Genomic DNA, 15,347 nt, shown 5'->3' on the forward strand with positions numbered 1-15,347 from the left:
CGGAACTAGTGTACAAACAATATTTTTCACCTTCCTGCCTGGTACGGTCACCTGAATTGAATATCGAAGAACAAAGTTTCTAGGATTGTGCCAATGGCTGGCAAAAAAGTTGGCAAACCACAAAATCCCTTGACCAAACATAAAGGACGAGGAAGAAAGCAAAGAGGCGCTATAGGGTCCCTCGCAACTACAAATGTATTCAAGAAGTCCTTCATCCCAAATGCCATCAATATTCGTAACTCAACAAAGTGACTGATGAGTTTCAAACCACAGTCACTGACATGAACTGATTTAATGTCATTAATTCATATCACTGCTTCAAAGCTGAGAAGACACTGGTCTCTACTTTATAGATTTCACACGACTAAGGGGTCGCTGTAACACTGGCACACTGGTTTCACATTTACATTTCTGAAGTACAAAGTGTAGAACATTTGGGTCTTGAAATCATCACTCGGCGCAGAAATTTGTAATGCAAATACACATACGATTATCATCTTGCGCACACTTTATTTTCTTTGAAGGCGTTCTGCTCAACGAGAAAGATGTCAGAGTTCCGGTTTTAACATGTGGCTCTGATAAAATGTTCATATGAGCTGAAGTTAGCGGGATGAAGACAAAGAGCAGACCGTAGGAATGCAGCTTGTGGCAAAAAATGAAGCTCTGAAATAACAGAGCTGATTGGCTCTTTATGGTACAACTTGTTCTGTTCTATGGTCTTAATCCTCTGGTCTCCTCTGAGGTACACACAATACCCCCCAAAAGTGAACAAATCTTGAGGATTACGTAACTTTAGCCGAACAGCTCGCCAGTGACAGCTGAGGCGCTCTCAGGCAGCGAGTGGTTGTGTTTACTGTGATTAGAGGGCGGACACAGCTTGTTGCTGCTGCATTCACAGTTTATGACTAATGTTTTTAGCTTGCCACCATGGCTCACTGTGTGTCAGCGACAACCACAGAAACTGCAGAGAGGGAAACCATACAGGATGTTCCAGCAGAGAACAGATCGATGAAGAGAAACAGTGTGGGAGCAACATCAGCTTCAGAGTTTGATAATTCAGTCTGAGAAAATAAATAACGTTTATGATATTAGTTGGAATAACTTGCTTTGTTATTCATATCATAGTGTCAGGAACAATCCATGTGCAATAAGCATTCACCTGTACCTGCACTGTACAGTTTGTTTACCATGTAAGTGCATTCACAATAAAATAGAAATCTATGCACACAGTGTATACTGTCATATCTACCTGCCTCATGTATATAAAGCAATCTGTGACTTTTATCTTTCCATATTTACTCCAGCATCCTTTGCACTCTGCACCATTGCAGAGTGATTAAAGGGACATTTCGGTTTATTTCAATCTGTCTCCTATCGTCCTAAATTTGTTTCAAGTGACTAGTGACATAAAAATAATAGTTAGCATGTTAGCCGTTAGCCTAGATACAGCTGGGGCGCATGGCAGCGTCAGACCTGTTAAAACGTAAGTGAACGGGCAACCTTCAAGTGCAAAGTTAGTCCACTAAACAAGCTTTTTTTCCACAAAGACCGCCTCATATCGTTAGGATAAATGTCAGAGAACATATAGAAAACGACATGTAAACGTGTTGTCTTACCTTACCGGTGTGCTGCCATGTTTGTTTACCATTTAGCTCTGCTTTCCAAAGCGCGGCCGAAATATCGCGAGAACAAGCAGCGATCTCATACCGTGCCTGAAATCTCGCGAGAACAAGCAGCAACAGCTGGAAGGCAGAACCGGACAGTAGCCTGAAAAGTTCATTCATTTATTTTATGAAAGATTTATAGAATAATGGCTGACTTTTTGCCAGACTTCGACTTTGTGGAGGAGGAATTTGATTTTGCAGAGTTTGATGGCCGCCCTTATTTATTTGAGCCAGAATACACTGACGAAGAGCTTCGTGAAATTGAAGAACGGAGGAGGAGAGAGAGAGAGGCGCAACAGGTAGAGGACGAGAGAGGAGGAATGGCTGCTGCAAGGCTGCGTAGCTCTGGAGATTGGTGGTGTACCTGTGAATGCTGTGCCCCAGTGCCCACAGAAGAGGAATGCCTCTGTTGCAAGGAATGGGACCGGTTGCAGCCTTATTTTCAAGGTCTGGATGTGACCGAGGACGAGACACCTCCACCTGGAGTAGTATCCAGCTGGGCTTTATCTAGAGCTTGCGAGATTTCAGGCATGCTATGAGATCGCTGCTTGTTCTCGCGATATCGAGATATCGGCCGCCCTTTGGAAAGCAGAGCTAGATGGTAAACAAACATGGCAGCACACCGGTAAGGTAAGACAACACGTTTACATGTCGTTTTCTATATGTTCTCTGACATTTATCCTAACGATATGAGGCGGTCTTTGTGGAAAAAAAGCTTGTTTAGTGGACTAACTTTGCACTTGAAGGTTGCCCCTTCACTTACGTTTGAACAGGTCTGACGCTACTATGCGCCCCGGCTGTATCTAGGCTAACGGCTAACATGCTAACTATTATTTTTATGTCACTAGTCACTTGAAACAAATTTAGGACGATAGGAGACAGATTGAAATAACCAAAATTTCCCTTTAACGTGTGGTTATGTTTAGGCACAAAAACCACTTGGTTATAGTTAGAGAAAGATCATGTTTTGGCTTGGTTTTGGGGGCAGAATCCCTGCTAGAAAAACAGCAACAGGTTGCCAAAAAACATTCATGTGTGGTGCCAAAAAAGCTGCGGGAAATTCAGCAATGAAAATACAACTGGTTTTGTTGTTTGTTGGTCTTGAACTCTATTAGAAGTTGCGCCTTGTCAAAATAAATCAAAACTGAAATTTCAAAGGACAGATACAGGAAGTGGCCACACTCAGCAGTCAGACAGGAGTCATGTTACAAACCAATCACAGCCAACATATATCTTTCCCTTCTTCTGTAAATATTCAGTCTGATAAATACGGAAAGATTGATCATGTTAGTGCAGGGCTACCCAGGTGCTTGTTAAGGTTGCTTGCTCGACCTCGCTTTTTCCAAGTGGTTAAAGACGCAGCATGTGTACGGCCCCTAATTTCCAGGGCTGGTACCTGCGGTTATTCCACAGGCTAGTTAATAACATGTCGGGCAGGAAATCCAAAGTGTGGGATCATTGTGAGAAGGTGAAGGACGAACCCAAGGTGATATGTAAACTCATCTTCATTGGTCGACTACAAACATGACGTATCATCTGAAACATGGAAGTAGCTAAATGCCCATTAGCCCACAGCGTCATTAACAGGCGGCTCGCTCAGTGTGTGACGTGCACTTGTAGATAAAATATAGGCCTATATTAATGAAGTTTTGTATTTCTCTGTAATGTAGCACAGTGTTAACAATGTTACTGATACTATTCTTTCTCACACCTTCAACTCAAACCACCAAAATATATCATTTAATAGTTAAACTAATATCAGAAACATGCGGGCGACTGATCGACTAGTGGCCCTAAATGACGACTATTGGTTGACTAGGAAAATTCTTAGTCGGGCAGCTCTAGACAGAGCAAGCTATAGAGCTGCCGGTCACAGCTACAAATTCAATGCTTCATTTATATGACAAAGAATTAACTTTATAAATCGCAGACGTAATCTCAGCTGCAGCATAAAGATGTCACACCCAACATCTCTCCAAGTTTTTCCTCGAATTAGCCCACGCCAAGTGATTTCCCTTAAATATTAACTCATTATCTAATTACATTTCCTGGATTCGTCCCTTTGTCCATTTGAGGTCATCTTACACAAGCTTTTATCTGCATGGCGACAATCTTGAGTCTTTTATTGGAGCCATAGAAAGATTGCTAATAACCCTTAATTCTCAAACAACTGCAATTATCGGGAAATAGCCCAATTTCCAATTACCTTATCACAGTGCAGGCTGCAGCCAACTACACCGTGGAGGAGAGGTTTACACAAGCCGAGTTGTGTAAGGCGTGTAGTGTGTGACATCAAACTTATCAGTCCTCCAATTTTATTGTTATTGTCCAGCAATTAAGTCAGATATCGCTGAGGTCATTTAGGTACTTCTCAGAGACTCAGGGACGGTTTACCCATGTAACCAGCAGTAGGTCAGCAACATCAAATACATGATGATAATGATTACCAGCTTCACTTAGTGATAACTGCACGATTACATGATGATAAACAGCTGTGTGCAAAGAGTCTGACTGTAGCTGAGTGACTTCCTTTAAACCATTCTCAACAGTCTATCCATCAATCAGAGAGTAGTGGAATTTCCTTTTTATAAACCACAAAGCAGCATCAGTGAAGGGACGCAGTATTGAGGCACGTTCCAAAGACCTCATACACGTATCTAAATACATGAATAATGCATTAACACAGCTGTATCAGTTGGAGGTAAACTCAGCCACCTTTCACCCACCTCCAGCGGGAGATTCTTCGGACTGTGTTTTAAAATAGATAAAACTGTGCACTCGATAAGAACACATCCGTGATATGTAATCAGTCCACCTCTGCTCGAAATAAGCACATCGGAACTCAAGGACACTGACAACAGCCCTGTGCAAACAATCCACTGTCACCTGTGGTATTTTTAGTTTGGTTGTTTGCAGTATTATTTCACTACTTTCACTTTCAATACTGCATTACATTTAATATAATAACATCACTTTTGATACTTAGGTACAGTAAATATCAGATACTTTAAGACTTCCACTAAAGTAATATTCTAATAGGTGATATATGTATGCTTAGCTTGTGGTGTTGCTCCTGCCTGCTTCTCCAAACTAGAGGCGTGCCGACTGTCATCTACTGTATATAATAAACTGACTATGGATAAGCACCTCACACAACCCTACTTAAAAATATCCAAACTATTCTTAACAGAAATCATGACTATGCATCCACAGCTTAAATTAAGAGGGAACTTGAAAGACGAACTGGTTGGTTTCATTATGTAAAACAACCATATGTGCCTGAAGTAACGCGACATGATGGTGTATGTGACTTAGCGTCACCAAAAATGTTTTCTTTAGTTTATTTTTAATTCCAGATGTAAAGGTAAATTATTTTCATGCCACTGAGGTGTGCAGGGAGTCAACAGTGTGTGTGTGTGCACTCACTGGGTGGATGTCTATAAAGAGGCCGTGCTCTTCCTCTGATGGACGGAGGCCCTGCACGAAGTCCAGCAGCACCGGATCAGCGTTAAAGAAGTGAGGATGAGAGATGAAGACTGGAGAGTCTGCAAAGTGAAAAAGACGTGTTGCAATTATTCAGCTCGACCACAATTCTTTCCACAGTGAAAGAGTTCAAATGAAGCACCAAGTGTTCGTCAATATAGTATGGAAGAATTAATTATCTCTGCCAAGGCGAATCTCACAAACTACTGGACCAATCAGCCTAATACTTTTTGGGCACATTTATGACTGTATGCTCAAGGACTTTTTGTGGTTGCGATGATTTACAACTGTTGAAAACCTGTTGTATTGACTGTTTTATTCAGTCAGTGACTACTGACTCGTGTGAGTGAAGTGAGGCTTTCTGGAAATTGTCTTGGCTAAAAACAACAAGCCTCATCATCTGCTGACAGGCCACATTTTGACCTTTATTGTGGCTTCAAAACTGACGTTCAAGAAAAGTTTGGTCTCATTTTGAACCAGTAAATCTGCATATTCCATATTCCATATCCGATATGTCATGATCCACTGAAGTTAGGCAGGATATAAGATGAGCTAGTCCCATGGATGAATTAAGAGAGGAGATACAGCTTTGAACTGAGGACCCTGTTCACTCCTGTGAGAGTTGCTCAGTGGTGCATGAAGCCAAAATATTTCAAATGCAGAGTTTAAAATTACCTGGGGGATCCAGGGTTGATCAACACTACTTCCACACTGTGTTGCCCATAGAGCAGGCCCACTAGAGACTCACAGCAGCCGAGCGTTACAGAGTGCGGCCTGATAACTTCCGGTTTAGCACTCTGCTATCTTGAATGAGGATAAAATATTTAATAGCGCTGCTCTTCTAGACTTTCAAAATGTAATCGGACCATTAATGGATCAAATCCTGAGAGTGAAACGAGTTACTGACACTCAAAAAAACGTTATCCACTGAATTATAGACGTTTGTTTTGCCATGTAAGTCAATGGAAAAAGTCTTTTTGGGCCACAGGGCATGACATGACGGATCCCGGAAATAGTACCACTGTTTGGCTACTACGAAAACTGGCTTCAAAGACGAGTGTTTCACCTGCGGGATTTTGTAGACTTGCAGATTTTGTTGATTTGGTTATTTTACCTTGATATTTGTGCTTCTATTATCAGTAAATAAGCACAAATATCAAGGTAATTACTAAGGTTATAATAATCCCATTAAAAGTCCAGCTATGAACGACATGATCAAAGATTTGTGGCTGTGTTATAGCATATATTTTTATTTGCTTCTGAGACACTTCTGAATCGTGCATCTGGGGGAGATCCGCACTCCACTTAGTGCACTTTTCTAGTTCACTTTATTTTTTGTTGGTACTTTTCTCAAAATCTCTGTCTAAATCGGAGGGTGTAAATAAATTTCTGCTACATTAAATGATGGTTTTTAGGCTTTTACTTTATCGTTGCTTGTAAATTAACAGATTATTGAACTTCTTAATGTCTCTAAAAAATAAATAATCAAGTAAAAGAAAAACTAAACTAAAGTTTGGAACCAAAGGCCTACAGAATTCAGATGGAGTGAATATTTATGTCACCTTCAGTGACGCCATTTTCATTTTTGAGTTTCTTTTACGCAAAGCAGAGTCTGCCTGACATCACATCATCCGCTACAAAGTGTGACCCTGAAAATTAATACAGACGTGTTCATGTTCACTCACTGTGTCTGCAGCTGCTGACGTTGAGCAGACCGGACTGTCTACAGGGGCAGAAGCCTTCATTAGGTTGGTAATCTGTCCCGTTGGCGAACAAGGTCTTGGGTGCAACGTATCGATACAGAGGGATACCCTTCATCACTCCATCACGCTGGTAAACAAGCTCCATAGATCTGAAAAAAAAAACATGTGAGTCATAAGTATGCAAAAAGAATTGTTGGAAAATAAACTGAGAAAGAGTGAAAAGACTTTTACCTGCAGGCGTCGGGGCTGTAGAAGGGTAACGTGCTCTCTCTGGTCATGAAGGGAGGCCACATCTGTCCAGCTGTTCCATTGATCATGTTACACTGAGGAGTCCTCCAGTAGGGCAGCTATCAACAGAGAGGACAGTCAGGTGGGTGCGAAAGACACCTAAAAACTGAAGGTGTCATGTTGACGTCTCACCTCCGTCAGGCCGTTCCAGGAGTCGACTTTGTGGACTTTCCTGATGTCGTCTTGTCCGGTGTGGATGGTGAACAGGCCGGTGTTGGAGTTGTTGAACTAAATCAGAGATAAAGCTGTTATCAGCGTGAGCTTGTTAATGCTTTGTCTGACAAAGAGTCCAAATCCCAAAGATAGTCAATTTACAATCAAGTAAACAGGAATAAAGCAACACATCATCACATTTCAGAGAGCTGAATAAGCGAACACTTCAGCAATGTTGCTTTGGAAATCACTCACTGATTAATTAAATCATGTTTTCAGCAATACTGCTCAGAGTGAGCTGCAAAGTGCTCCAGAAAAAAAGTTGAACCTGGCTCAACTTCTGCTGCAACTCATTCAGGACTGGAGATCCAGCCTGCAGCCAGATGTTAGTAATATATACAGTTGGCTGCTACATTTGCTTTACTCAGCAGCCAAGAAACAAAAAACAGTGGTATTCTATAGGGTGGCTGGTAGCTTTTGGAATCCTTGCTGCACAAAAAAAAGTTAATTTCCTAATGTTATCTGGCAATATTATATCAGATCCATGTAAGCGCACATTTCTGCTTGATTACAACATAACGTTAACACAGAGTTCAGAGTTTTATTTTTTTATGAGTATGTTTGCACAATGCACATAAAAGGAATAGACATTAACTTCACTCTCGTGCAGTTTACTGTCACCAAAATCAACTCACACGTCGTTGCTGTGAGGAGAAGTACTTTGTCTGCAACGGAGTGTAGGTGTGGGGAACGTGTCGGGCGGCATCCACATGAAAGCCAGGACCCAAGGTTTCCCAGCAGAACATTGCATTGTAATGAAATCATCAAAATTATTCACTTAACCTGTCTGTGGTTTCATTGTTTTTGCTGATCAATGTTTGTTTCCAAACACTTAAAACGTGAGAAAGACCTCAAGGCTTCAACCTGGCCTCCAAATTCTCAAGATCCCAATCACATTAAACGTCCGTGGGACATGCTGGAACAAGTCTAGTCCATGGAGGCCTTGCAACTCACAGGACTCAAAGGATCCACTGCCAACGCCTCAGCATCAGACACCGCAGGACACACTCAGAGGTCCTGTGTCCATGCCTCGATAGGTCAGAGCCGAGTTTGATTCAAGGAGGCCCCACCATGTGTACAAGCAGATCCCGTGGATGCTCTATCGGATTGGAATCTGGGAAATTTGATGGCCAGGATGAGCTCTTTTCCACATTCCTCAGACCATTCCTGAGCAGTTGTTGGGGTGCGGCATGGCTCATTGTCCTGCTGGGGGGCGTGGGTGGTGATCAGTGTTCACTTCACCTGTCAGTGGTTTAAAATTAATCACACACCTGTTGAAACGTGAGAAAGAACTCAATGCATTGACGCAGCCTCCAAATTCCCTATATCCTCATCAAAGCGGACATCCAAAGGACATGCCAGAACAGATTTTTTTTTGTTTTGTTTTTCAATTTAGTTAGAGTGCCATGTAGGCTACTTCTGGGGACGTTTTGGTCCTCAGATTTATCTGGAGAGTGAGCGCTCCTCACTTATGTGCTGCTCTTCAGTACAGGTAGCTGAGGACAAAGAGGCAGCTACCCGGAGAAGTAGTGAATTTACTTAATACCATATAGTCTCTGGCTTTTGTTGATATCTATCTAGCTGTCGCTGCACATTTCCGTTCCGTCATTACCACAGTTAGCTCGTTTACGATATTACATGAATGTCAGTGTGACACTGAACATCCCGCTGAACCCCCTTCAAACTTTCAAACTCTATATGGAAAAAAGGAACGAGCAATCAAATATTCATATTGAGCAACCAAATCTAATTAGACTGGCATAATTTAGACAATCTAGCCCTACTTTTTGTTCCTCTTTGGCAGATTTGGCAGCGTCTTTCCCAGTGCATTGTGTTGATTGGATGCAGTGCTGTTACATTGGTGTAATGCAGGAAGTACAGCACAAAAAAAGGTTCTTCCATGAAGACACCTGTAAGATTTGTCTAGAGCTGGAGGCGGGACAAAATTTGACGGAAGCAACTGCCTGCAGGTCAGGGAGGGTAGTTGGCGAGAAGTATGAAAGTGGCATTATCAAACCTGCAGTAAAACACCTTTAGGTCATCCTTGGACGTGTCTCCACAGAGCGAGGGACTGTTCCCTGTAGCTGCTGATGTCCTGCAGGTTCGTCAACACTGACATCAGGTCGCTGGGTGAGAACCTTCAGCTTTTCAGAAAAGCCCGTCTATGCTACCCTGATCTCCTGTGTGTTTCTGGCCTGGTTGGTTGTACAGGAGTCTGGAGGTTTGCTCTGCCAAAGTCCCTAAAAACAATGAGCAGGGAGTCTGGATATTTTTTCCTCCAAGATAGTAATCTGGTGTTTGAAACGCCTCTGCCTGGGGGAGAATGTAAATAAACAAGGAAAACTCCTGCGGTGAACACAACGCTTACAGTCAATTAAAAGAGACTCCATGTTGGGACTGCATGATCTCTCCAACTCTCTGACATCTGTACACTCATTTTTCTTGATAGCTGTGTTGCACGGTTGGCTCAGAGGGGGAGCAGATGGAGTGAAGCATCTGTGTCCAGGTGTCAGTGAAGCACAGTGCAGCAGACATGCAAAAGTCAATGTTGGCTCTGATGAGAAGCAACAGAGAGCCAGAGAGCAGATGTTCCCTCGATGTATGGAAGGGAGTGCATTAAAATCCCTGCTGTTAGAGTTCAACAAGCACTCTGGCTTGTTTTCTGCTCCGGCTTCTCCTGCTAATATTCTCCTGTCCATATAGAGCTGCTTCTTCCTCGACTCAAAGCTCGCCAGTTCATGAAAGTCGGTGAAAAAGTTTGACAAGCGTGTCGAAGGGTGGTGAATGTCACCAAAGACGGAGAGCGGAAAACTGGACAAATAAAAGAAGAGAAAGTGTGACAGAGCACAGCACTGAGGCTGCCATCCAGGGTGCCATCTTTCAAAGTCAAAAAAGTGAGTAAAGGTGAACGTGTGTGCCGATAAACTCTGTTGCTGACCATAGATTGTATAAAAGGAGTGGATATGGCACTGTGACGTCACCCTCTGGTTTGTGGATTCCAATTATAAAGCCTTGAGTTTGACATCTTGGCTTTTTGGGGCAAGAAGTGACCATATGTGGACACGGGGGTGGAGCTGTGGAGGAATGATGGGTGGATGTGACTGAGAACCTGAGAACACCGCTGTGGTAGCGACTTGTACATCTAAAGGTAGCCACGCTCTAAAGCATCCCCTGCTTCATGTCTATTTACCTCTAAATAGGACTGTAATTTAAAGAATGAACATCATGCGGTGTTGAAAAAGACTTGAAACTAGTGATTGAGACCATTAACTCATTAGGAAAGTGTTAACTGAGGTAATAAATCAAGTGAGAAGTAGGCTCATTTTCTTATAGACTTCTATTGAATCTGACTTTCACCAATAGCTTCGCCCCCTGCTGGCCATTAGAAAGACTGCAGGTTTAAGGCTTCACTTCTTGGAGCTAAAGGCTCCATCCTAGTCTGGGACCGTTTAGTGGCCGTTTTGGTAAGCAACCGGAACCAGGGCGAGAGAGACAGGATCTGGAATTCGATGGATGCGCCTTTCCGTCAAAATAAAAGCACCAATCTGATAAAAATGCGGTGAAACTTTTTAATTTAAAGAATATAATTTACAAGAAAAGCCCCAAGCCATTAAGTTAACCTTTTTCTTTTATTGTATTTAATTGTATTACAAGTTATTGTCTATTTCAGTTTTTTATTTAATAGGCACTTGATCCTAGTTTTGTTCATTATACCTGTAGTTTGTAAATGCATTTTTTCGATAGAGTTTGGGGCGGTGGGAGCGGAAGAGAGAGGAAAACTGTGCAATGCTTGCCATGCAGCATGCTCTATCAACCAAGTTTCTTGAAGAACCTCTTCTAAAACAGACTGCTGTACATCCATGTTTAAATGATTAAAATGTATCGATCGTGGCGACTGTCTTTTCCGATTCAACTTTCCAACGTGGAGAAACCGGAGACGGAAATCGATGGTGCGCCAGAATTTAAAGTTTTACTTTGGTGAACACTTTTACTTTGGTGAGTTTGGTGAATTCCGGATCCGCTCTCTAGACCGGAACCAGAATCCAGACAAAATTCAGAGTGAATGGAAACCAGGCTCTTCGCCGTACGTGAAGAGCCTGGTGACGCGAGGCTACTCCATCCACTTCTTTCATTCAGTCTGTGGTGCTGAGAGGATGTCCCACACTGTATGTACTGTATATACTACAGGACAGGACACTAGGGCTGTTTATAGGTTAAGATATTATGATACCAGTACCCTTAAAGTGATACCAATACTAAAATTTTGGTGGCATTGCAGAACAAGAGCTGCCAACTCCATCAAATACATCACACCACAGACTGTATGGGTTCTAGCTGCTGCGATAATGGGCCAATCACAAGTTGCATTAAGTAGAAAAATGCTTGCTGTGATTGGCTGCAGGCAACACCATTCAAATTGTCTTTTCTTTTCTCGTTCTGGGAACAAAAAGAATCAATTGCAGGTACCGTTTGACTGGAGAAGTTTCCATACTACTTGCAAGGGTTAGGTAATTAATCAAACTTTATTTTCATTAACAATTTTGGCTTCCAACGATTGTAATTCATTTATTATACTGTAATTATTCTCACAATTTTTTTGAATTTGTTTTCAGTTGAATTAAAGTTCAAGAAAACCCACTGTTTAAGACAACTTTTTTAGTTTAATAAATGCATGATGTTTCCAACGTCAGTGGGTAATTATGTCCAACAATCGTGATCTCAATGTCAACCAAAATAATCGTGATTATGACTTTTGCTATTATCGAGCAGCCCTACTCCTATGTTCTGTGTTATTTCAGTCGATACTTTGATGGTATCAAGTGCCAACGAACAACCCTGCAGGACACTGACGCTGCATCTTGATTGATGCCTGATGACATAGTTTGTGTATAGTGTGACTTATTTTAAAATATCACAACTAAAATGAACATTCACTCAAAACTGTGAGTTTTGTGTGAGTACATTACATCCTTCAAACACTGCTGTTCTCATCGGTCTTCACGTATTTTTTTTAGTCTCTTAGACACTGGGGCCATAAAGCTGGAGTTTACAAACCATTTGAAACACTCACCTCAGCAAAGAGGCCAAACTTCCCCGATGAGGGCAGCATGCCGGGCAGGTATTTATTGAGGAAATCAACCAGACCACTGTCGTAACCCCACATCAGCTCCCCTACTGACTTGGTCAGGAAGGGCCCCTCTTTGAAAGTCTTGAATGTTGCGCTGATCATTAAACGCACTGCAAAGGGCATGTTTTCCATCATCACTGCTGCACCCTGAAAACACGGATTGGAGCAAAGAAAATATAGTGAGTGAATTAACTACAGAATGTGTGTGTGTGTGTGTTGAGATGCAGGTAAAATAATGTCTTACCAGCACCAGCATGTTTGGAATCGTGACGACATCGGACTCGTTCCCTGAAGACATGGTCGGCTCGAAGAAGTATCTTCTGTACTCCCTGTAGGACACTGTGCCGTTGGAATGAAACGTGATGTTGTCTTTCTGAATGCGTTTTCTGGAAAGGAATAGAAAATATTCAAAATTAAATCTTCGTTCCCCTCAATCTCTTCAGTTTCAAGTGGCTAGATTTTCATACTAAAGGGTCTCTGATCGTTGTCTTCTTGCTGTCCAGCCACCAACGTCCAGATAAAAGAAGATCTGAGTCAATAAAAATATTGATAAACTCATCTGAGCGGCCCTCAGTATAACCTTCGATCGCAAAACAATAACGAAAGAGGGAGCAATGCCGTCATTGCAGTCAGGTTCTCCTGGTTAGGATTCAGTGTTCATTGTTCAGGAGATTTTTGACTAGGAGCTGAATTGTCCACAGAGGCCTCCTCCTCGCCAAAACAATCAGACCAGGTGATTAAAACCAATAAAAACACTAAATAAAGCAGTGTCACATTAACAATTAGTGTTTTTCCAAAGCTGTTCAGCTCATCACGGAGGGGCTACGAGCCCAGCTCCTGTAAATATGTCCTCATCTCTTTTCTCTGATAACTTAAGATCCAGACATTCAGAAGGTTTTTACTGGGAGCCGAATTATCTGCAGAGGTCTCTTTATTTCCAAAACAAACATACAAGGTGATTTAACCAGTAAAAACACTGAATAAAACACTTTAACTTTAAAAATCAGTGTTTTTCCAATGCTGTTCAGCACAGCAGGAGCTGGAGCCAAGTTACTGCTCACGTTTGCTTAGCTTGTTTCTCTGATAACTTAAGATCCAGTGGATGGTTGCACAAAACACCTTAAGTTAAGAATTTCCTTAAAGTCCTAATTAAAGTTTCCTCAAAAATAAAACTGGTTGCACAAAACACCCTTAAGTCTTCTCCTTAAGGTGTCCTTAAAATCTTTACTTGAGTATTTATGTTTTTTTTTCCTTGTCCTAATGTTACACTTAAGGATTCCCAGGACTGTTGCACAAAAGACCTTAGCAACCAAAGCAAGGTAAAAATAAAACTTAAGGTACCTCTGACTCTTAACTGCAACATGACCAAGTTTAAGGTGATAAATGAAAAACACTAACACATCCCAAGTTTAATGTTCTGTGGCCAGGAAAATCCTGATGGATACACTTTCGATTTTACACTTAAGATTTGACTGTATAAGTATTATATAAAGTATAATCTTTTCCTCCTCTGACCAGTATGGTTTTCTTTGCTTCTGCCATTTTTTCCACTTTCTAACTATAAGCCAACTTTGTGAGACAATAACAGGCGTCACAAGAGTGAGTCCAAGCACACAAACAATCTCCATGGAAACTTTTATCACTGTAAAATCTCTTTCAAGGTAGTAAGCGAGTTAATGTTTTGCCTTAACTAAAGAAACCTTTTAAGGGATTCTGTGCAACTGTGTAGGTAGTTTAGCTAAGCAGAAGTTAAGCCTTAAGTGTCATACTTAAGGGGAAAACTTAAGGTCCCATGTCCAATTACTTAAAATCCTTCATCCGATTAAAATACAAAGATAAAAACAATAAAGATCTAAGAAGTGTATCGCAGAAATGTAGCTTAAAACTGGATAAAATGTCAATTTATGACAGCTTCTGATAAACAACCACAACCCTGACGCATGCGCAAAGAGGATATGACGCCACTGAAAGGTTTGAACATTGTGTTGAAATGTTTGGGATAATGTAGGTACACAAGTCAACAAAATATATAAAATTGGTTCAGCTGTTTTAACACGAATTCAATCTGACTCTATCTTAATTGATTTTCTTTTCTTTTTATTGCTTACTGATTTTAAAAGTCTTTCCATTGCTTTCTGTTGTTTGTGTAAAGCACTTTGAATTGCTCATGTGTTTGAAATGTGGCTTAAAAATAGAGCTGCCTTGCCAAATAGTTTATTGAAAAGACGCTAGAAACTGAACACCAGTCAAACATAAGATGCCGGCTATAAAGCTCCGAACCTGTGAAATAAGTAAATGTGTGTAAAGGAAACTAAGGATGATCTTGGGGGATGGGTTATTACCAATACAATGTTTATAAAACATTGCTCTTTACTGTTTTACCATTTCATTTTTTGTATTTATAACTTCATTATGGAAAGCATTATTAGGGTCCTGGCAGCTAAGCTAGGTATTCTTCATTTTCTTCTTTCTTCTTCCGAGGAAATCATACTTCCCATGGGTGAAAACTCACCAAACTTTGCACAAAGGTCCAGTCTCATGCCAGATATCCTCAGCTGTAAACTCAAGCTAATAGTCCTGATGGTGGCGCTACAGCAAGTGTCTAAAGTTCAAAACTTTGAAAATTTATAACAAATCAACGGTACTGTAGCATGGTTCCAACCTCTCATTGTTCCGACCTCCCATTAGTCCAACGTCCCGTTGTTCCGATATGTGATTATACTAGGCTATACTGTATTTGTGTACCATAGAGGATCAGCAACGCAACAAAAGTAGGCTACTGGTCGAGATACAAGTGTCATAGAGAGGAGAGAGTGAAACACCATAACCTCCTGTTATTAACTCTGGGGTCGGGGTTGTGTGGGGAGC

At 41.4% G+C, this 15,347-nt stretch overlaps 1 protein-coding gene across 4 annotated transcripts in view; it reads right to left on the reverse strand.

The window, feature by feature from the left end:
* Positions 1 to 15,347, reverse strand: part of scarb1 (scavenger receptor class B, member 1) — a 52,396-nt gene that overhangs the window by 22,248 nt on the left and 14,801 nt on the right. For all 4 annotated transcript variants that reach the window (XM_050053247.1, XM_050053246.1, XM_050053249.1 and 1 more), the window contains exons 3-8: positions 12,724 to 12,865; positions 12,423 to 12,626; positions 7,271 to 7,366; positions 7,082 to 7,197; positions 6,833 to 6,999; positions 5,091 to 5,209 (exon numbers count right to left, since the gene is read on the reverse strand). In XM_050053247.1, coding sequence (XP_049909204.1) covers positions 5,091 to 5,209; positions 6,833 to 6,999; positions 7,082 to 7,197; positions 7,271 to 7,366; positions 12,423 to 12,626; positions 12,724 to 12,865 — 844 coding nt within the window. The remainder of the gene's footprint in view (positions 1 to 5,090; positions 5,210 to 6,832; positions 7,000 to 7,081; positions 7,198 to 7,270; positions 7,367 to 12,422; positions 12,627 to 12,723; positions 12,866 to 15,347) is intronic.

Source organism: Epinephelus moara, chromosome 9 (assembly GCF_006386435.1).
Source record: "Epinephelus moara isolate mb chromosome 9, YSFRI_EMoa_1.0, whole genome shotgun sequence".
Classification (NCBI taxonomy): domain Eukaryota; kingdom Metazoa; phylum Chordata; class Actinopteri; order Perciformes; family Serranidae; genus Epinephelus; species Epinephelus moara.